The 22,707-nt window shown below is 39.2% G+C and overlaps 1 protein-coding gene across 1 annotated transcript in view; it reads left to right on the top strand.

Annotated features, from left to right (window-relative positions):
* The first annotated feature begins 5,891 nt into the window (after positions 1–5,891).
* The window catches only part of LOC126198867 (uncharacterized), a 57,578-nt gene continuing 40,762 nt past the window's right edge, over positions 5,892–22,707 (top strand). Inside the window, exon 1 of the mRNA XM_049935465.1 lies at positions 5,892–6,046. Within this exon, the coding sequence (XP_049791422.1) occupies positions 6,006–6,046 (41 nt within the window). The 5' untranslated portion in view covers positions 5,892–6,005. The remainder of the gene's footprint in view (positions 6,047–22,707) is intronic.

The following is a 22,707-nucleotide window of genomic DNA, read 5'->3' as shown; positions in this document are numbered from 1 at the left end:
TTAGAATTCTATGGTGTCACGGGCAGTGCTGCAAAATGGTTCAAGTCATACCTCACTAACAGGAAACAAAGGGTGTCAGTGCAAGGGACTAGTGAATTAAGTCATCAGTCATCATCAGAATGGGAAGAAATTACATGTGGTGTCCCACAAGGATCCATCTTAGGGCCATTGCTTTTTCTTGTGTACATTAATGATCTCCCATCAGTTACACTGCCAGAAGCAGAGTTCGTTTTGTTTGCAGATGACACAAGTGTTGCAATAAATAGTATGTCAAGTGTAGTTCTAGAAAGATCTGCTAATGATATTTTCATGGATATTAGTAAATGATTTAAAGCCAACTCACTGACATTAAACTTTGAAAAGACTCACTATATGCAATTCAGAACCTGTAAGAGGTTTCCACCCAGCATATGCATAAAATACAAAGAAGAGCAGATAGAAGAGGTTGACAGTCTTAAATTCCTGGGATTACAACTTGATAATAAATTCAGTTGGGAAGAGCACACCACAGAACTGCAGAAACGCCTTAAAAAATCTGTATTTGCAATTCGAGTGTTAGCAGATATAGGCGACATAAAAATGAAAAATCTTGCATACTTTGCCTACTTTCATTCCATAATGTCATATGGTATAATATTTTGGGGTAACTCTTCAAGTCAAACAAAAGTTTTCAGAGTCCAAAAGCGTGTAATACGTATTATTTGTGGAGTAGATTCATGGACGTCCTGTAGAAACCTCTTCAAAGAACTGGGTATACTAACTACTGCCTCTCAGTGTATTTACTCATTAATGAAATTTGTCCTAAATAATATATCTCTTTTTCCAACAAACAGCTCAGTTCATACATACAATACCAGGAACAAAAATGATCTGCACAAGGACTTAAAAGCACTTACTTTAGTTCAAAAAGGGGTCCACTACTCAGGAACACTCATCTTCAATAATTTGCCAATAAACATAAAAAATTTAGTTACAAATAAAGATCAGTTTAATAGGAGCCTGAAAGACTTACTGGTGGCCAACTCCTTCTACTCCATTGACGAATTTTTTAATAGAAACAAATGATGTATTGTATATATTCATACTATTAGTATTGTTATTTCAGCTTTAAAAAAAATTGACATGTTCCACATCCACAAGGATCTCCTCAGCACGGATCTATGGAACGAAAACTAATCTAATCTAATCTAATCTTCCCTTTAATGTCTATCTTAGGTCCGCCATATTTAACACTGCTACGTCTGACTGGCCACAAACAGCTTCCACTGGGTTTCCGTATTATGTAGGTTCTTGTCTGTCTCTTTCACGCACTACAGTGCTTAGGTCTCATTCAGCACACTAAGCGCCTATGAATTTTCCCATCTTGTGGCAAAGCTGCGCTCTTTGTGGCACATGGTGCTGGACGACTCTTTCGGCCACATACTTAAATGAGAGTGAAATGCTCGTTAACTCACGTGGGGACAAGCTAAATATAATAGTAAAAGAAACACATGCCAATTCCAAAAAAAAAAAAAAAAAAAAAGAAAGAAAGAAATGACGAACAAAAAAAATTATATTATTCTGCTACAACAACAAAATCAACAGGAATCGGATTTTCCCTTTACCTATGTAGGTCAACCACAGCTGGCAATATCAAAACACCAACTCCTACAACTAAAACTACGAAAATTCGAATCTGACGTTTCCCTTGACCTTTATAGCTCAATCACAGGTGATGACACTGAAGCACCAACACCCACAACTAAAAGTATGAAATTGGCATTGGTCATTTCCCTTGACAAATATTGGTCAGTGACAACTATTGATACCAAAAAACAACACCCACAACTACAAAAAATTAAATGAAAACCACAACACCTCAATAATTCAAAAATCAAACATCCCTATATAAATCAAAGGACATTCAGTACAGCATAAATACACAAAACATCCCAACTCAAGAAAAAGAAAACAGTTACTTACTACCAAAAAATACTGGCACTTTTATATATATATATATATATATATATATATATATATATATATATATATATATATAGAGAGAGAGAGAGAGAGAGAGAGAGAGAGAGAGAGAGAGAGACACCAGTCCCCAGTCCGAGACATCAGAACTCTGGTCAATCTCATATTCTTGTGACAAATACTACACTTCACAGTTGCAGCACTCAGTAAAAATAACTGGAGGAGTTTAATAACGGACAACAAGTCCTCCCCCATCTGCGGCCACAACATAGCACTGTTACATTTCATTGTCATATCCATACCTAACAACAGAAGCCCACAATAAATTAAACATCTTACCACAACAGAAACAGCAAACCAATAACACGAAAACGCCAAACTCATAAACAAAAACAAAAAAAAAATTAATTGATAACTCACTGAAAAAACTTCCACACCTTAAGTTTGGAACTACAAACACCGCCAGCAACTTCAGATATCCAACACCCAGGCTCAAATGAGCTCGCCCGGCTAGCTGCGCGGTCTAACACACTGCTTCCCGCGCAGGAAGGCATGCTGGTCCCTGGCACGGATCCGCGCTGTGGATTAGTGTCGATGTCTGGTGTGCCAGCCAGCCTGTGGGTGGTTTCAAAGGGGGTTTTCCGTCTACCTCGGCGAATGCCTTATTCCACCTCAGTTACACTGTGTTGGCGATTCAGCAAATGCTGCGCAAACACCATTTCCACATAAGTGTACACCATAACTATTCTACCACACAAAACTCATCTGGTATGAGATGTTCCTAGGGTTGGGGGTGAGGGGGCCGAACCACACAGTAATATGGGTTCGATGTGGGGCATCAGTGCGGTGGATGGACTGCTGTGTCCTGTTGTGGAGTTGTGAACCACTGAGGGCTATGGCGGGATGAAGCCTCTCTGTCGCTTCTATGTTCCCAGTTTAATACATACATACAAGGCTCAAATGGGTCCAGTACAACACATCACAGTCAGCATATACATACACACCACTAGAGGGCACCATCAAACACAACAAGACGTCATCTATGGACACAACCAACTCATAAACGCCCTTTCATCACAGTTCAAAGCAGATGAGTGGAATCAGATGCTTCCATTGATCCAAAATGTTACATATTGTGATTTGTATAGTCACGTATTGATCGTGTCCTTTTGGAACAGAGTTTTCTATGGTAAAATTTGCATATCTGATTACACACTTTGCACTCACACATTGTTTTTGGTTCATGATATGACATGTTGTTGCAAATAAGGTGGTGGAAACCATGGACTGCCAGTCTGGTGATCACATGCCTCATTTAGAAGTTTTCCTATGCCCGTGCCCAGTCAATCATGGAGCCTGTGCTGTAAAATTCTGGAGGTATATCTTCCCTTTTTTCCTTCAATGTTTTAAGTAGACTTTCCAAAGCCCTGCTGTTGTGTAAATGAAACACTTGTAAGAAATGGGAATAAACTGATGTAACTATGCTACCATTAGAGTTTTGACGTAATGGTCAATACATCCATCGTATTTAGCTGTAATTTTTTGTATAGCAGACAGAAGATACAAGAAAAGGAACATGTCTCAATGCAAGCATAACTAGAAACATCTTACCTATTTCTGCTTTTGTACTGTATGTAAGCCTGAATAATTACATTACAGTTTCCTTTATCTGAAATACCGGTAGTATTTAAGTAGTTCATGCATATTTTAGGGGGTTTAATAATCTGGCATTAACAGATGTAGCTTGCTGATGTGCTTTTAACCAGTTTTGATCAATTTCGGCTTTTCTTCGAATAATATGCTCGTTATGAAATTGCTGCTGTAAGTTCAACATGCTATTTGTCGTTGATATTAAGTGTTTTTATTCATTTGAGTGTTCTTACAAAAGCTATAATACGCTTTAAACGTATATATATAACTTGATGCTCTTCTCATAACACGAGTCTACATTGTATGTGTAAAACTCAGCTATTACACAAATTTTTGCTCAACTGCAGAAATTCTTTAAACCATCTTGTAAATCTCACAACGCCATTTCGTTTCAGAAAATCGTGTTAGGACCACACCTGATGTTTTAATTTCACAGACTGGGCATATGATTAGCAAAACCGAACAGTTCAAATTTCTAGGTGTTCAGATAGACAGTAAACTTTTGTGGGAAGCCCACATTCAGAATCTTGTTCAAAGACGTAATGCTGTCATTTTTACTATGGTATTCGAACGGTATCAGAAGTGAGTGATCGTTTGACACGAAAATTAGTCTGCTTTGCTTATTTTCATTCGCTTATGTCGTATGATATTATATTTTTTGGTAACTCTTCCCATTCTAAAAGGATATTTTTGGCTCAGAAATGGGCGGTTTGGGCAATAAGTGATGTAAGTTCATGAACCTCTTGTCGACCCCTGTTCACGAGTCCAGGTATTTTGACATTGGTCTCTCAATATATATATTCCTTATTGTCATTTCTTGTTAATAATATTAGCTTATTCCCAAGAACAAGCAGCTTTTACTCAGTTAATACTCGGCAGAAATCAAACCTGCCTTTGGGGTGGACTACCTTAACTCTTGTGCAGAAAGGTGTGCAGTATACTGCTGCATCCACTTTCAGTAAGCTACCACTAGAATTCAAAAATCTTAGCAGTAGTCCACGCGCTTTCAAATCTGGACTCAAGAGTTTTCTCATGGGTCACTCCTTCTATTCTGTTGAAGAGTTCCTTGAAAAATTCAGCTGATTCTCGTTGTATTGCTGATTGCGTTTACTTGAACTTATGGCTTGACTTTTTTTCGAGTTCATAAACATTTTATTTTTATCTGTTATTACCCCTATGTTGTAATTTCATGTACTGACACTTCCATGACCTTGGAGATTTGCTCCTCAATTTGGTCCGATGGAATTTGTCATGTAAATGAAAATAAATGAACACAAACTTCCTGACATCGTCATCTTACCTCATCAAATGTCAGGGTTCAGAAAAAGTCGCTAGCATAGTAATGTATGTCTGTGTGAAATTGAGGAACTACATTAGATGTAGTTTTAGTTTCATAGATCCAAAAATAAGATGTTCTTCTAACAACAATAAAGTTTATTAATGGCCAAAGCAAGCTCCACGATGTATCTTCATCAGTTTTGTTTGGTAAAGTGCTGTGAACTGAAACAACATTTTAAAACATCACCATTTATTTGCTAGCGAAAATGAGGACATAAAAAACATCAAACAACATTTATAAGAGAATGAATAGATTTGTTTATCTTAGTCATTGTTTTTCCCTTGCATTACTGTCATTAACAACTGTATTTTTCTCCTTTATTAGAACTGACTCTTTCACTTAAAATGTTATTTACTGAAAATTACTTAGTCAACTCATTTTCTTTTTTATGTACATTGTGGGCGTCAGGCCTGTTCTGCTATTACAAAACCTTAATAATTTTTCGTTTTCAGATATCTGACCTTGCTACTGGAAGAACACTCAGTGGAAAAATATCCAAGTCGTCGTACAACATTTGGAATTTGCCACGAAAACAAACCACAATTATAGTGAAAAATAAAGTTAAAGAAGAAATAAAAGCACAAAATCCACTGATATTTCATTAGTGAGCGAGGTGAAAATAGGTTAACTTTCTATGTTACCAGACGACAACGCCGTCAAAACTTTCTTCCCCAGAAAATATGATGGGACCTGGCGTGAGGTGACGGTCCATTGACGGCCTGTTTGAATGCCGCCAGTTGAAATGCATTGACGTGACGTGACGACCAGGGTGAATTCACTTTAAGATATCTCGTTGTAGTAGAGGTTTCTTTGTTCTTATTTGTGGCTTCTGTTAATTGTACAATCTGAGAAGTCGTAATATGCCTATCAAAACAAGATCCAACTGTAACACGTCATACCTGATGTGCCACCTGAGTGTACAAAACATTTGAGCGGATCATCTGCATGGCACGTTCAATAGCGTTGGAAACGGTGCTGTGCGTCGGAAACAGTGACCTTATCGAGGTCACTGGTCGGAAACAAAGATGTAGATTTCGAATGACTGATCGGAAGTCATATGTTTTCAGTCGGCGCGAATTTGGATATTACAGCTGCTTCGTAAGTTTGACACATAATTGCATAGCGTTGGTTTGTGATTGTGTATTTTGTTGGGTTGTACGTGTTTTGTAAGACAGGCTCGTGATGCGTAATTGCAGTCAAGAGGCAATCAGCTAACGCCTTTTAAGTGTATTGTTGGGTAAATAGCTCCGGTTTTTAGTTTGAGAACAAGTGAAGGATTTGGGGTTTTTGGACATGTATGCCTATTAACGCATTCGAACCAAAAACTTCATATTGGACCGCAGTATGAATATACGGATATTTGCTAGAATGTAAATATAATTGCGGAAAGCGCCCTATATTAAAGACTGTGTCACGACACATTATTTGCAGTCTCATATGTAAATTAAACCAGTTGTATTAGGATTGCTTGAAAACTTTAGAATTTGTGCATACGGTGTATATTTGAATGCAAATAAACGATACTAAACGAGAACCTGCGGTGTTCACGTGTGGAATGACAGATACTCAAATGAAACATGGTGACAAAAATAAAATTGCAATTTTAAAACCCCACAGAAAGTAAAATGCTTTTAGTAACTTCACTGCATTATTTGAGTATTATAAGTATGCACAACACTGGTAGGTTATTCTAAATTCGTTTTATACTGGTAATGTTTTGGTGATCATATTTGATCTAAAATTTTACATATTCAAGGACGTGGGGGACAATGATATTAATCACATTACAGCTTCAGCCCTTCGTTTCTGATTTCAGTTATCATCAGCTTGAAAACGTTCCATCCGATTTGTTTCAACTGTCAATAAAATTCACTTATTTTATCAAAAATTTTAATTTTGCGTGAAAAATTGTTGTGTGTGTGTGTGTGTGTGTGTGTGTGTGTGTGTGTAAACTGTAGCGACTTGTTAGGTGCCACTTAAAACCTTGGATTCCATTTGCTCCAGTTAGAAATCTGAGCAAAATATGCGAACTGTCTGTTGAAATGCATCACAGCTAAACGTCAGTTCACTTGCCGTTTTTGTACAGTGCTATGTACGCAATTAACGTGCGATTCTAGCCAGTTTAATTTTGCATTTCTGCCAAACTTACGACCAAAACACGATGTAGAACGAAAACGAGTTGGTAAGTCGAAATGAGTTTATTAAATGCCGAAATTCAGATATCCTTGATATGCAAACTGCCCAAGAACATCTCCCGGTGGCATATACACACAAATAACAACATAAAATTCCACAGAAGACGCTTCACAAATAATACGTAAACCACTTATAGTACAATAAAAATAGTCTTTTATTTAGTTGCATTAGACGAATCACATCTCAAGAACCTTAAAATGACTTGCTGGTGCCAGAAACATACCTTAGGATCATACAGTAAGTTAAACCCTGTGTGTGAAATTCCTTGGCATTTAGCTAGATAGCAAAATTAGTCAAAACAAATTAAATAACAAAGCTCAGATCACTGTTTTTGTAACGACCTAATTTCTGACTGTTCACTTGAAGACAGAGTGCTGGCTTATTTTCATAGTTTCAGCCACTTTTACCCTAAACAGTTATCCTTTGGGGCAATGCAGCTACAAAAACGAATTAAGTATTCGTTCAGTTATTTACTACATTGTGTAGATCCCATCAAGAACCAACTTTGTGGATGCTGGAGTGAGACATTGTGTACATTAACATAAGATAAGCAAATAATAGAAAAATGTGTATGACATATTAACAATAAATTAGTGCAAACAGTGGAAAAATCCAGGTTGAAATGTAACGATATTGTGAAAAGGATAGTTCTTAATCACTATACAGCAGAGGTTCCAAGTCACAGATAGGCACAACAAAAAGAAAACAAGCTTTTGGCCAACAAAGCCTTTGTCAAAAAAAGACACATGGACACAACCACAGTCCCTCGCAGCTGAAGCCAGTAGTCTGGCTTCAGCTGTCAGAGACAAAGTCCTTGTTGGCCAGAAGCTCATTTTGGGACAGTCTTTTTGTTGTACCTATCTGTAACTCAACATCTCCGCCATATGGTGAGTTGTAACTAACCTTTTCACAATACTGTTACAATAAATTAGTGCCATTCACACTTAACCACTGAATGGAAAACTGTGCCCAGTAGCTGAAAAAAGCACTGATCACAAGAGTTTACAAGCAGGGTAGTAGAATGATCCACCAAACTACTGTTCAGTAGCCTTGACATCCTTTTGTTGTAGAATCTTAGAACATATTGTGAGCTCAAATGTAATGTGATATCTCAAACAGAATGGCACACTCCATGCCAACCAGCATGAACTCCAAAAACATCAAACTTGTGAAACCCAGCTCACACTTTCCTTACATGACGTCCTGAAAGCCATAGATCGAGGCAGTCAGGTAGATGCAGTATTTTTTGATTTACAGAAAATATTTCACTGAATACAACACCTGTGCTTATTATCAGAACTATGATTGTGTGGAATATTGAGAGAAATTTGTGAATGGGTAGTGGATTTCTTTACCTTGGATGGAGAGTCCTTGATGCAGAAGTAATTTTAGATGAGCTCCAGGGAAGTGTGTGGGGATCTTTGCTGTTGATCTTGTGTATTAATGATCTTGCAGACAATATTAATAGCAACCCCAGAATCTTTGCAGATGATGGTATTACCTATAATGAAGTACTGTCTGAAAATAATTAAATACAAATATTCAGTCATATCTTGATAAGGTTTCAAAGTGATGCAAAGATTAGCAACTTGCTTGACGTCTTCAGAAAAGTAAAATTGTCCACTTTCACAAAATGAAAGAACCATGGTATCAAACGGTCTCAGTTGGAATCTGTCAACTTGACATTTACTTGGCTGCAGGCCAACTCTTTATAGGAATGTGTAATGGATCACTTTGGTTCAGCTGTAGGCAAAGCTGGTGGCAGACTGTGGTTCGCTGATAGAATATTAGGGAGATGTGGTCAGTCTACAAGAGCGATTCCTTACAAATCACTCATCTGACCTATGCGAGAATATTGCTCAAGTGAGTGTGATGCATGCAAAATAGGACTAACGGGGGACATTGAACATATTCAGAAGAGGACAGCATGAATGGTCAGAGGTTTGTTCGACTTCTCAGTGTGTCACAGAGATACCGAAGAAACTGAACTGGCAGACACTTGAAGATATACATAGACTGTCCCTAGAAAACTTACTACAAAATTTCAAGAACCAGCTCTAAATGATGGGTCTAGAAATATACAGCATCTCCTGTAGGGATTGTGAGGGTAAGATTAGAGTAATTACAGTCTGCACAGACGCATTTAAACAGAATTTTTTTCTGCATCTCTATATGTAAGTGGAATGGGAAGAAGCCCTAATAAAATGATGGGTGCAGTGGGACATTCCCTACCATGCTGTTCAGTGGTTTGCAGAGTATGGTTGTAAGTAGCAGCTAAATCGAACCAAGTAAGGAAGAAAGCTGCTACTTTGAAAAACTTTTTATTAAACAGCTTTTATAGACAACATAATATTTCAACAATGGAAAATCTAGGATGGAAAAATGACAGTATCATGAAAAGGATGGATTGCTACTCACCATATAAAGCTGGTGTTGAGTTGTAGACAGACACAACAATTAGACTGGTTTGTTTTTTAAGAGAAAATGGTTTCCTACATGTGTAAATATTCAGCCATGGTTACAGTTGTCATGAAGCCTCACAACACTCTGCTGCTTGCCATATAGCTAACATACCTTTTAAATCTTTGAGTCTAGATATTCAGTTAATTTGTAGAAAGAATGACTAATGAGATAGTTTTTAAGTTTTCTTCTGAACTGGTTGTGATTACCCATTTCTTGCTTTGTCTGATGGGAAGTAGAATACTTTTGCACCAGGTAGAATACATTTACATGGGGGGGGGGGGGGGACAGTTCAGCTTCAATTTATTTTTGTCAGCAACATTGTAAATATATTGGGAAGTGAATGCAAGAATTTAGGATTTTAAAAAGGCATCTGCAAGATGAGCAGTTTTCTACTTAACATGCTATTCTTACTGGTCACTTCTGTTTATTAAACAGTTCATTTCTTTAGGTACACACTCCAGAAGATAATTCCAGAAGGCAATGAGGAGTGAAAACATGTGAAACAAACCACCACAATGAGAGATGCTCCTAGCAAAACATGCAGAACTGACCATTTAGATTTGTTTGTCAATATGCTGTCTCCAGTTTAACTTGTTTTCCAACAGGACTCCAAGGCATTTCACGCAGGGAATTGAATGAAGGAAAAAAGTTCTAAATTTTATAAACTCCCTCTTGATTGTCAAGTCTTAAGGAGTACGGTTAGAAGCCCAAAGCCACTGAACTTGAAGTGCCTTAGCAAATGATGTTTTGAAACTGACAGATCTAGGCTAGTTAATCTGTTTGAACCCAACAATACAGGAATATTAAGATGATAGTTGTTCTTATGTGTAAGGGGAATAGATAGGCACCAGGTATTTATTGAATCACACTGACATGGAGGCTCTTTGTTGATAGATTCCTCTTTCATTGAAGAGGCATTCATCCATGGAAAGGTATACTGTGTAGATGTAGTCATTACCAAATCAGTTGGCATAAAATAATGCATTATCCATCTTATGGCTGGCTGTTCCAGAATGAGCAACATAAAAGGAAACCATTTTGGAGGTTAACGATCACATGATCATCTTCCCTTCACACTTCTCAAAGGATATCTACTATTCTATGTTGATTACATTATAGCTATGTCTAGTTGGCTCATTGTCATATTCTCAGGCAAGGGGACCCATCCTATTGCCATTGTGAAGCCCCTTGTTGGTGCCCCACATTATGCTAGTGCCCCCAACTTCACTGCCCTGTGATGAACACTGGTGCTTCACAATTCTGGTCTCGGTAGGTGATGTCCAAGCTGTGGACATGGTTTCTAAACTTTAGAGATAGTTTTTGTATTCATTTAAGGGGCTCCGGAACGCCCTATACTTGCAATGTTAAAATAACGCTTATAAATTACATCTTTCCTCACAAAGTATTTGAGGTAGGAAGTTGAACTTTTTACAGATTATTTATTGGAATATGGGCTACAACTTAACACAGGGATTTTACAAAATTTTAGTTAGCTATTAAAGATGATTTTTTTCAATTGTAATGAAAATTCACAACATTTTTTTGCAATTATTTATTTATATATTCAAAAATATACAGTTTTTTGGAAAAAGGCTGTGTTAAATTATGCAGAAGGTACTGTGTAACATTTACTGAAAGTTTGAAACAAATATGTTTGGAAGATCCTTAGAAAACATGTAATTAGTATGAGAAAATAAAAGTTTTGGGAATCGAGCGACAAAGATTGGATTAACTTTTTAGTGCATTCCAGGTCCATAGGATGGATTATCTTCATCCTCTGCAAACTCCTCCTCCAGCTTCCTCTTGTTCCTCCTCCTGTTTACTCTTGCTTGTATTTCTAGACTCTTTACAGCCCTGTCTGCAGCCCGAAGGCGTTCCTTGTCTAAAGCAAGCATCGCTCGTACCATGTTAGAACCTATCTTCATTCCCATATTTCTAAATACCTTGGCTTTCCAACATTTCTCCTTTTCTTAAAAGCCTTCAGAGGATTTCTAATAACTTTACTTTTACTCATTATTATACTTCAACAAAACAGAGACTCAAGAAACAGAATTAATTACGAATATTTTCGAGATAACGACAGAGTAAATAAACATGAAACAATCGACAATCACACCAGCGATATATATTGAACCATCACAGGTTAGCCACAACACATACTTTATCTCACATCACTAAAATGTACCTGATGAACACGGACGTTAATAATAACACCATTTGACAGCAGTTTAACAGCGCCACAGTGGGTCACGCCCATGTAGAAAACATTTCAAAAAAAATTTAAAAATAGTTGTAGTCTTCGGAATTGAATAAATTCTATTAAAAGGTAATAGTCCGCAGATTCAGAAAACGCAAAAAAGTAAAAATTGAACTTTTCATGATTTTGAGCCTTTCCGGAGCCCCTTAAAGTGTGACACCATGGTCTCATCTTATTTTTCCCCATTCTGTGATGCGAGCATTCTGCCACTATTCTGCAATGAATAAAGGGCTGTTATCAGATGAGGAAGTTGACATTCAGCTACAAACTAGGTGCGTGAGAGGAGGAGGGGAGGTGGAGCAGTTGTGACTCTGGCTGCTTCAGATCGCCTACCTCTCCTATTTCATTGCAGTTCCTTACTTTTTGATGTTTATTTTCCTCCTCCTGCTTTTCACCTGGCTCCCTGTCTCAGGTGATGCCACAAAGATAAAGAGTAAATTGGCAGTCTCTACTTTCCTTCTTCCAGAAAGTTTTTGGCCTAGATTATTAAAGAAATTAATGAGAGGTGATGACCTCAATATTTAGTCCCTTTCAAACTCCTCAAAAATTTGACAATACTATGGGAAGGATAGATTGCTACTCACCATATAAAAGAGATGTCGAATGGCAGACGTGCGACAAAAAGACTGCTGCACATGTGAACTTGCAGCCAAAAGGCCTCCATCTAATCTAGCGAACACACGTGCATTCATGCAAGCGCAGCTAACACACTAGTGACCACTGTCTCTGGCCACTGAGTTCAGTCTTAGTCATAGCTTTGCCCTCGTGCCAAGAGTTGTCATGTGCTCAGTCATTGGCTGTGCAAACCAACTGTGTGCTTGAATACATTGTCAGTTGCTTATCTACGTGGGTTCAAAAGTTGTGCTTCCTATAGTTCAATTCGCATGAGTAATTTGTTCCACTCACAGGATTCTGTTACCCAGTCGTTACGAAGTCATCATTGGTGTTTGTAGTACCTGTAACGACCGTGTGGAGTACCGGCGTTGTCACACCTGCTGCAAATACTAAAACCTTCAAGAGGGATTCTGATTCAACAACATTGCAACCAGAGATGGGTAATAGGTGTGTGGATACAATGTGAAAACAGCATGGACAATGTGTGGGAAGCATTCTTCCCAATTACTGAAAACATGTGTGCCATGTGAAATAGAAAATTAAAATGATATTTTGTGTCAGGTCAGTTCTGTAGTGCTAAAAATAAATGGTGACGAGAGAAACACAATGTGCATAAAGTGGAAATGTGTCTACCCAGATTATACTGGAACAAAAAGGACTACAAGATGGTGACCAATTTCTATGTCTCAACAACCGGAAATACGGAAGCGTCCGAACCCACCTGTCTCCTTTGACCCATGACGTCACAAATCTGGCAGAAACGACCATAAACGACAATTCCAATATGGCGCATATAAAGTCGTTACATACACATTATGAAGACGAAAATACATCGAAAAACAAACACACACATGTTCCACAAGAGGCCTAATGACACTAACGGTACAAATGCGAGAAATTGGGGGTTTTTGGGTGGGGTCAAACTAAATATAAACAAATATGATAGAGGGAAACATTCCACGTGGGAAAAAATGAACTATAGGTAGCACAACTTTTGAACCCACGTAGATAAGCACCTGACAATGTATTCAAGCACACAGTTGGTTTGCACAGCCAATGACTGAGCAACAGTTTGTTGCGAAAGCTTGAATTTCGTGTGTATGTTTGTGTTTGTTTGTGTGTCTGTCGACCTGCCAGCACTTTAGTTCGGTAAGTCACATCATCTTTGTTTTTAGATAAATGTAAACAAATTTAGACACTCACCCCCATACAAAACCACGCAAAACGACGAAAAAAATCGACATCACAAAACTCCCAAAATACCACTAAATACAATATCATCTGGAATCAGATACTTCCCTTGACCTATATAGCTCTACACAAGCTCCCGATCCCATAAATTGGGATCGAACACTTCCCTCGACATATATAGCTCAACAGCAGCTCCCAATCCCATAAGTTAGGATCGAACACTTCTCTTTACCGTGTTGTTGTTGTGGTCTTCAGTCCTGAGACTGGTTTGATGCAGCTATCCATGCTACCCTATCCTGTGCAAGCTTCTTCATCTCCCAGTACTTACTGCAACCCACATCCTTGTGAATCTGCTTAGTGTATTCATCTCTTGGTCTCCCTCTATGATTTTTACCCTCCACGCTGCCCTCCAATGCTAAATTTGTGATCCCTTGATGCCTCAGAACATGTCCTACTAACCGGTCCCTTCTTTTTGTCAAGTTGTGCCACACACTCCTCTTCTCCTCAATTCTATTCAATACCTCCTCAGTAGTTATGTGATCTACCCACCTTATCTTCAGCATTCTTCTGTAGCACCACATTTCGAAAGCTTCTATTCTATTCTCGTCCAAACTATTTATCGTCCATGTTTCACTTACATACATGGCTACACTCCATACAAATACTTTCAGGAACGACTTCCTGACACCTAAATCTATACTCGATGTTTACAAATCCTCTTCTTCAGAAACGCTTTCCTTGCCATTGCCAGTCTACATTTTATATCCTCTCTACTTCGACCATCATCAGTTACTTTGCTCCCCAAATAGCAAAACTCCTTTACTACTTTAAGTGTCTCATTTCCTAATCAAATTCTCTCAGCATCACCCGACTTAATTCGACTACATTCCATTATCCTCCTTTCAAGACACTGTCCATTCCATTCAACTGCTCTCCCAAGTCCTTTGCTGGCTCTGAGAGAATTACAATGTCATCGGCGAACCTCAAAGTTTTTCTTCTTTTCCATGGATTTTAATATCTACTCCGAATTTTCTTCTGTTTCCTTTAATGCTTGCTCAATATACAGATTGAATAACATTGGGGGAGAGGCTACAACCCTCTCTCACTCCCTTCCCAACCACTGCTTCCCTTTCGTGCCCCTCGACTCTTACACTGCCATCTGGTTTCTGTACAAATTGTAAATAGCCTTTCGTTCCCTGTATTTCACCTCTGCCACCTTTAGAATTTGAAAGAGCGTATTATAATCAGCATTGTCAAAAGCTTTCTCTAAGTCACAAATGATAGAAACATAGGTTTGCCTTTCCTTAATCTTTCTTCTAAGATAAGTCGTAAGGTCAGTATTGCCTCACGTGTTCCAACATTTCTACGGAATCGAAACTGATCTTCACCGAGGTTGGCTTCAACCAGTTTTTCCATTCGTCTGTAAAGAATTCGCGTTAGTATTTTGCAGCTGTGACTTATTAAACTGATAGTTCGGTAATTTTCACATCTGTCAACACCTGCTTTCTTTTGGATTGGAATTATTATATTCTTCTTGAAGCCAGAGGGAATTTCGCCTGTCTCGTACATCTTGCCCACCAGATGGTAGAGTTTTGTCAGGACTGGCTCTCCCAAGGCCATCAGTAGTTCTAATAGAATGTTGTCTACTCCCGGGGCCTTGTTTCGACTCAGGTCTTTCAGTGCTCTGTCAAGCTCTTCACGCGGTATCGTATCTCCCATTTCATCTTCATCTACATCCTCTTCCATTTCCATAATATTGTCCTCAAGTACATCGCCCTTGTATAGACCCTCTATATACTCCTTCCACCTTTCTGCTTTCCCTTCTTTGCTTAGAACTGGATTTCCATCTGAGCTCTTGATATTCATAGAAGTGGTTCACTTTTCTCCAAAGGTCTCTTTAATTTTCCTGTAGGCAGTATATATCTTACCCCTAGTGAGACAAGCCTCTACATCCTTACATTTGTCCTCTAGCCATCCCTGCTTAGCCATTTTGCACTTCCTGTCAATCTCATTTTTGAGACGTTCGTATTCCTTTTTGCCTGCTTCATTTACTGCATTTTTGTATTTTCTCCTTTTGTCAATTAAGTTCAATATTTCTTCTGTTACCCAAGGAGTTCTACTAGACCTCGTCTTTTTACCTACTTGATCCTCTGCTGCCTTCACTACTTCATCCCTCAGAGGTACCCATTCTTCTTCTACTGTATTTCTTTCCCCCATTCCTGTCAATTATTCCCTTATGCTCTCCCTGAAACTCTGGACAACCTCTGGTTCTTTCAGTTTATCCAGGTCCCATCTCCTTAAATTCCCACCTTTTTGCAGTTTCTTCAATTTTAATCTACAGTTCATTACCAATAGATTGTGGTCAGAGTCCACATCTGCCCCTGGAAATGCCTTACAATTTATAACCTGGTTCCTAAATCTCTGTCTTACCATTATATAATCTATCTGATACCTTATAGTATCTCCAGGAGTGTTAGCTATGATTAAGTTATGCTCTGTGCAAAACTCTACCAGGCGGCTTCCTCTTTCATTTCTTAGCCCCAATCCGTATTCACCTACTATGTTTCCTTCTCTCCCTTTTCCTACTCTCGAATTCCAGTCACCCATGACTATTAAACTTTCGTCTCCCTTCACTACATGAATAATTTCTTTTATCTCATCATACATTTCTTCAATTTCTTCTTCATCTGCAGAGCTAGTTGGCATATAAACTTGTACTACTGCAGTATGCGTGGGCTTCGTGTCTATCTTGGCCACAATAATGCGTTCACTGTGCTGTTTGTAGTAGCTTACCCACACTCCTATTTTTTTATTCATTATTAAACCTACTCCTGCACTACCCCTATTTGATTTTGTGTTTATAACCCTGTATTCACCTGACCAAGTCTTGTTCCTCCTGCCACCGAACTTCACCAATTCCCACTATATCTAACTTTAACCTATCCATTTCCCTTTTTAAATTTTATAATCTACCTGCCCACTTAAGGGATCTGACATTCCACGCTCCTATCCGTAGAACGCCAGTTTTCTTTTTCCTGATAACGATGTCCTCCTGAGTAGTCCCCACCCGGAGATCCGAATCGGGGACTATTTTACCTGCGGAATATTTTACCCAGGAGGACGCCATCATCATTTATCCATACAGTAAAGCTGCATGCCCTCGGGAAAAATTACGGCCGTAGTTTCCCCTTACCTTCAGCCGTTCGCAGCACCAGCTCAGCAAGGCCGTTTTGGTTAATGTTGCAATGCCAGGTCAGTCAATCATCCAGACTGTTGCCCCTGCAACTACTGAAAAGGCTGCTGCCCCTCTTCAGGAACTACACGTTTGCCTGGCCTCTCAACAGATACCCCTCCGTTGTGGTTGCACCTATGGTATGGCCATCTGTATCGCTGAGGCACGGAAGCCTCCCCACCAATGGCAAGGTCCATGGTTCATGGGAAGGTCTCTTTACCTATGTAACTCAAAAACATCTCCCAATACCAACCTTCACAGCCACACATTTCAATGAAACACTTCCCTTGACCCCAACACACGACACATACACCGAAAACAAAACAATAAAAACTTACCACAAAAAAGTTCTGGCGCCACAAACTAGATTGGCCACCACAATCTCTCTCTCTCTCTCTCTCTCTCTCTCTCTCTCTCTCTCTCTCTCTCTGTCACACACACACACACACACACACACACACACACACACACACCAATGAAAAAATACTCAACCAAAAGAAAAACCCGACCCACCCACACCTCAAACTCTCCCTCCCCCCCAACCAACCCAACCTCCCCCCTCACCCCAAAATAAAAAACTCACAAACAAAAACCAAATGCAACATAAAAAAAATCTCAATCACACACTACAACTCAACAAAAACTTCAACAAAATAGATCCTCCACAACTAAAACACGAACAAACACCCCCCCCCCCACAAACACTCTAACACAAAATAAACCACCCACCCCACCCTGAGCTGCAGCCAGCCAGCTACCCACCCACCCACCCACCCACCCACCCACCCACCCACCCACCCACCCACCCACCTACCTACCCACCTACCTACCTACCTACCTACCTACCTACCTACCTACTCAGACCACCCTAACCAACTACTTTCGGCCTATACATTTTATTCACAGCCCTTAAGAAAACCGGAACAACACAATAGCCCTCAGGGATACTCTTCCGCCAACAGTACTCATCTAAATGAGACTGAAGGTTAGAAGAGTGCCTTTTCCCCCTCCCAAGAACTGACTTAACCACCCCCCACATCCCCTCTATTGTATTGGTACAAGCCCCCGTCTCATAATTCTTGAACTCTAAGCTATGATTCACTACTAAATGATGAAATCCCCTCTCACCCAACCCCCTATATGAAGAAAAAGCATCAGAAACTACTGTGAACCCCGGCTCTATATATTCCTCAATTAACCCCACTAATTTGGCCTTAGACCTCCCTTCCACAACCCTAAAAACACATTCGGAACACCCCCCCCGGAACAACAGCCCCCCACATCCAGAGACCAGCCACAGACTTACCCCTCCCATACTTCCTTTTCCTAAACTGTGACTCGTCCACCTCCACAACAACCCCATGCCCCTCCAGCTTACTACTGTACTTAATAAACCCTGAACACACTTCACAACAAAAAGAATACCAATCAAGCACACTCCTCTCACTCACACCAGTCTCATGCATGCAAAAACTGTGTGGGGATCCATAACAAAAGTAATAAGTAACCAGTAGAATCTCGCGCATGCCCAACCTAGACTTCTCGAACCAGGTACCGAGCCGTATGGAACGCCAAATGTCGTCTTTCCGACAGCGCCACATATAACCGACCCTGGTCTGAGAGGCCGGAACTTTAGCCAACTTCATTTCTTCACAGCAAACACTGCATTTGACCACCTTGGCAATTAAGCCAAAAAGCTGCAGAAACTTAATGAGCTCTAAAGGGGTGTTCCCCATCATAGCCCTCAAACGGGAACTATTAATCTTATCTGTCATATCCATTCCTGATCAAAAAACAACAACCGATTAAATTTAATAAAAATACCACATGACATACAGTGATCACAACTAAATTAACCTTCACACAAAACCACAAAATCGTTAACCACTGAAACGAATTCCACTTCAAACACACTCGAACAATACTCGACACTGAGCAACAGCAAACTGAGCCCAAAACACCAAACAAACGAAAACCCTGAACATACCACCAGAGGGCACAACAAACCATAACACGACGACATCTACAAACACGCCACACTCACAAACCAAACTCCGTGCCGTCATGACGTCACACACCACAACACCCTTACGTCACGGGTCAAAACCGACACGTGGGATCGGACGCTTCTGTTGACCCCAACAACCTTATCTGTAATAATGGGGACATAGATGTGGACAACAGCAGCAGAATGGGAGAGCTTCTACAATCTTCCAACATATATTCAAAGGGTGTGTCCACAAAGCTTTGGTCGTACTATTATCATCCTTCCGATGGCCATATATGCATGTTAGATGTGGAAAATATCAGTAAAATTGATACACAAGCTCAACGTTTTATACCAACAATTCTTCAGGAAAGTTCTGAAGGTCAGTTATCATCGCCACATTTCAAATGAAGACGTGCTGAGAAGTGGTCTATCCAGCCTGCACAAAGTCATTGCTGAAAGAAGGCTGAAGCTTGTGGGGCATGTTCTCTGCATGAAAGATGGAACAACCCCAAATCAACATTTCTGTTGAAATAAACAGATGGATACAGCAAGATCTTGTAACAAAAAGAAATAAACTTCTGCAAAGGATCATCAGTGCATGGACATGACCTGGGAGGAAGCTGAAAACCTGGCAGCTGATAGTTCACTGGAGGATTCTTGCTGCCTTATTTGGTACTGAGCATTGGAGGAACTAACTGTAAGTCAGTGGGTGTTACCTATAACAGCTACTAAATGAAAAGGCACTAAAAGGTTAAGAAGTAACAAGCTAATAGTCAAGTAATTCTCTACAGTCTTTGTGAGGTATTTCAGGGCAAGAGCCCAGGTCAGTGGAAGACAAGTTGCATCGCTATGATGCCCATCTGATCACAAATGAACCGTTTGTCGGAAAATTAAATTTCAGTTGTTTGCCAGTCTTCCTCTCCAGACATTACGTATTGTGACTTATTGCTGTTTTTTAAACGAAGATGCCTTTGAAAAAAAAAAAAAAACATTTTGAAAGGAGAGTAGACAAAGTGGAATATGATGATGGATAGCAGTAGATCATAATAGAAGAAATTTTTTTGAGGTGTTTTAAGCATTGGAAGGTTTGATGGGTCAATGCTTTGATGTGATAGGATTCTACTCTTAGGATTGCAACCCCATCAGATACACCATATATTTTTCCTAGCCAAAATATTAGGTTGGAAGCATGGATTCTGAAAACATGATAATGTGAAACCCAATTAGCACTTTTCTCACATGACATACGTGAAGCTATATATCAAGGCAGTCAGGTGGACGCATTATTTCTTGATTTCCGAAAAGCATTTGACTCAGTACAATACCTTTGCTTGTCATCAAAAGTTCGATCATATGTGTTATTGAGTGAAATTTGTGACTGGATTGAAGACTTGTTGATAGTAAGGACACAGTAGTTTATCTTGGATGGAGTCATTGTCAGATGTGGAAGTAACTTAAGGTGTGCCCCAGGCAAGTGTGTCAAGACCCTTTCTGTTCATGGTGTATGTTAATGACCTTCCAATATTATATTTTAAGCACTGTTCTCCTTTGTAATTTCATGCATAAATGCAATGTTTGGTTATAAACTTATTAATGAGAAAATTATTTTTTAAAAATTACTAGACACATTATTTCTTTACTTTATTTCTCGTGGAATACAATATATAGAAGTAGTATAAGTATTGCGTATGAGTGTGAGTGTTTTGTATCTCAGGAGAAGGCCATTTTGCATAAAGCTTGTGTGTCTAGCAGTCTTTCTGTTGTGCCTGGCCGGCCGAAGTGGCCGTGCGGTTAAAGGCGCTACAGTCTGGAACCGCAAGACCGCTACGGTCGCAGGTTCGAATCCTGCCTCGGGCATGGATGTTTGTGATGTCCGTAGGTTAGTTAGGTTTAACTGGTTCTAAGTTCTAGGGGACTAATGACCTCAGCAGTTGAGTCCCATAGTGCTCAGAGCCATTTGAACCATTTTTGTTGTGCCTGTCTGTGACTCAATGTCTCCTCCAAGTGGCGAGTAGCAATCTATTCTTTTCGTAATTTATATACAATCTTTGAAATGCTAATGAAACGAACATATAGTGGAAGCATTGGCATATCAACTGTTTGTATTTTTCAGAATTATTCTCCTTGAATCTGTAGATAATTTCCAAAACCCACAATCCTGTAAAATGTACATTATGAAAGTGCACATACTTCACCCTGTCTTTCTGTTTGTGTGTCAGCCTCATAATGGTTGAAAAATAAAAGTGCAATCTTCATTTTATCCAGCATTTGTAACACCATATTCAGTTACACACCATGTTAAATAAATTGCATCCTGCAAATGAGTATTTAGGGATATGGAGTGAGTCAAGTTGTGTATTAGCGAGCAAAAGAGTCATTGCAGGCAACTTCTGTGAAATATACTAACCACAAATTGCAACTGTCACATTGTTAGTTAGGGGAATTGCTTCTATGTTATTTTGTAATGTGTTATAAATAATGGTATTATGTATGTAAAGTTGTCCTCAAACTGAAGGTTGGTTTGGACACTACAGTAGTTTAGTAGCAGGGTCCTTTGTTTGAGCTTAGAACTGATTTACCAACCAATTATAGGAGAGACCTACCATTTAATGTCGAGTCAGAATCATTACACAGCTTGTAATTTTTCACATGAACTGATCATCACTTGATAATTTACAGAAAAGTATTAAGGCCACTGTAGTGCTGAACCCCAGACCTTTGGATTTGTAGCCAGAGAACCACCAAGTCAACTAATGGCTGTGTCTTAGAAGACTCTTTACCCTTCATTATTTCTCACATCAGGGTGTGTCTATTGATTTCAAATAGCGATACTGGCTGTCTGTATACTGAAAAGTTGAAATCTTGTTAGGCATGTACTGAAACTTAGACTGTTGAATTTTAATACTCAGTAAGTGATAAGACACTCTTGTATTTAATTTTTGAAAAGCTAGAGATTTCAAATCTCCTCTCTGGTTTTTACTGGCAGCCTGTTACTGTTGCACAAGAATATAAAACTACATTCTAAACCTGTAACATTTTCAATTTTAGTACTGTGGTTTCTAAATTTCACTGTTCATCTTAAGTTTGATGTTCATTTCTCATCAGACTAATGTTTTTGTAACAATTGTAAATGATTATTACCTTCATCTCAGACTGGGTCATGCTTAGCCCACAGTTTTCTTGTTAGAGCAATGAGAATGCATATATAGAAACCACAGTCTGAAAATTCAGGTGTGCCGTGTTTTAATTATAGGTTATGACTGGCTGTATTGCAAGGTGGGGTAGTGCAATATGTCTATAATCCTGCCAAAACAATGAGACTGGAAGTAACCTGCCCAAATAGTTAAGAAACATATTCAGTCTCTCAGTAATATGAAGAAGAGAGAAGGCTGCCCACCACATGTAGGAGACATTGCATTGAAGTAATACGAAGAAGATAGAAGGCTGCCTCTCTCTCTCTCTCTCTCTCTCTCTCTCACACACACACACACACACACACACACACACACACACACACACACAAAATGGAAAACTGCTAAACTTTCAGTAAAACTACAATGAAATTTTTGCTAAAAGATAAGCAGTCTTTTCATTGTGTCTGTCTGCAACTCAATGCCTCCTCCTATTTGATGAGTAGCAATCTATCATTTTTCATATTGTTGTTATTCTGTACTGAACTCGCATTATTTCTTCCTGTGTCACCAAAAGACTATTTCCATATGTTTTCCTAATGTCCCGTTATTTCCTGCCCCCTTATTGTCCTGTATGTCTTTCCCCTCCCAGCAGGGCCAGTCCTTCACTATTCTCCACACACA

The sequence above is a fragment of the Schistocerca nitens genome, chromosome 8, assembly GCF_023898315.1.
Source record: "Schistocerca nitens isolate TAMUIC-IGC-003100 chromosome 8, iqSchNite1.1, whole genome shotgun sequence".
In the NCBI taxonomy this organism is placed as follows: domain Eukaryota; kingdom Metazoa; phylum Arthropoda; class Insecta; order Orthoptera; family Acrididae; genus Schistocerca; species Schistocerca nitens.
This window is presented reverse-complemented; position numbering and strand designations above follow the sequence as displayed.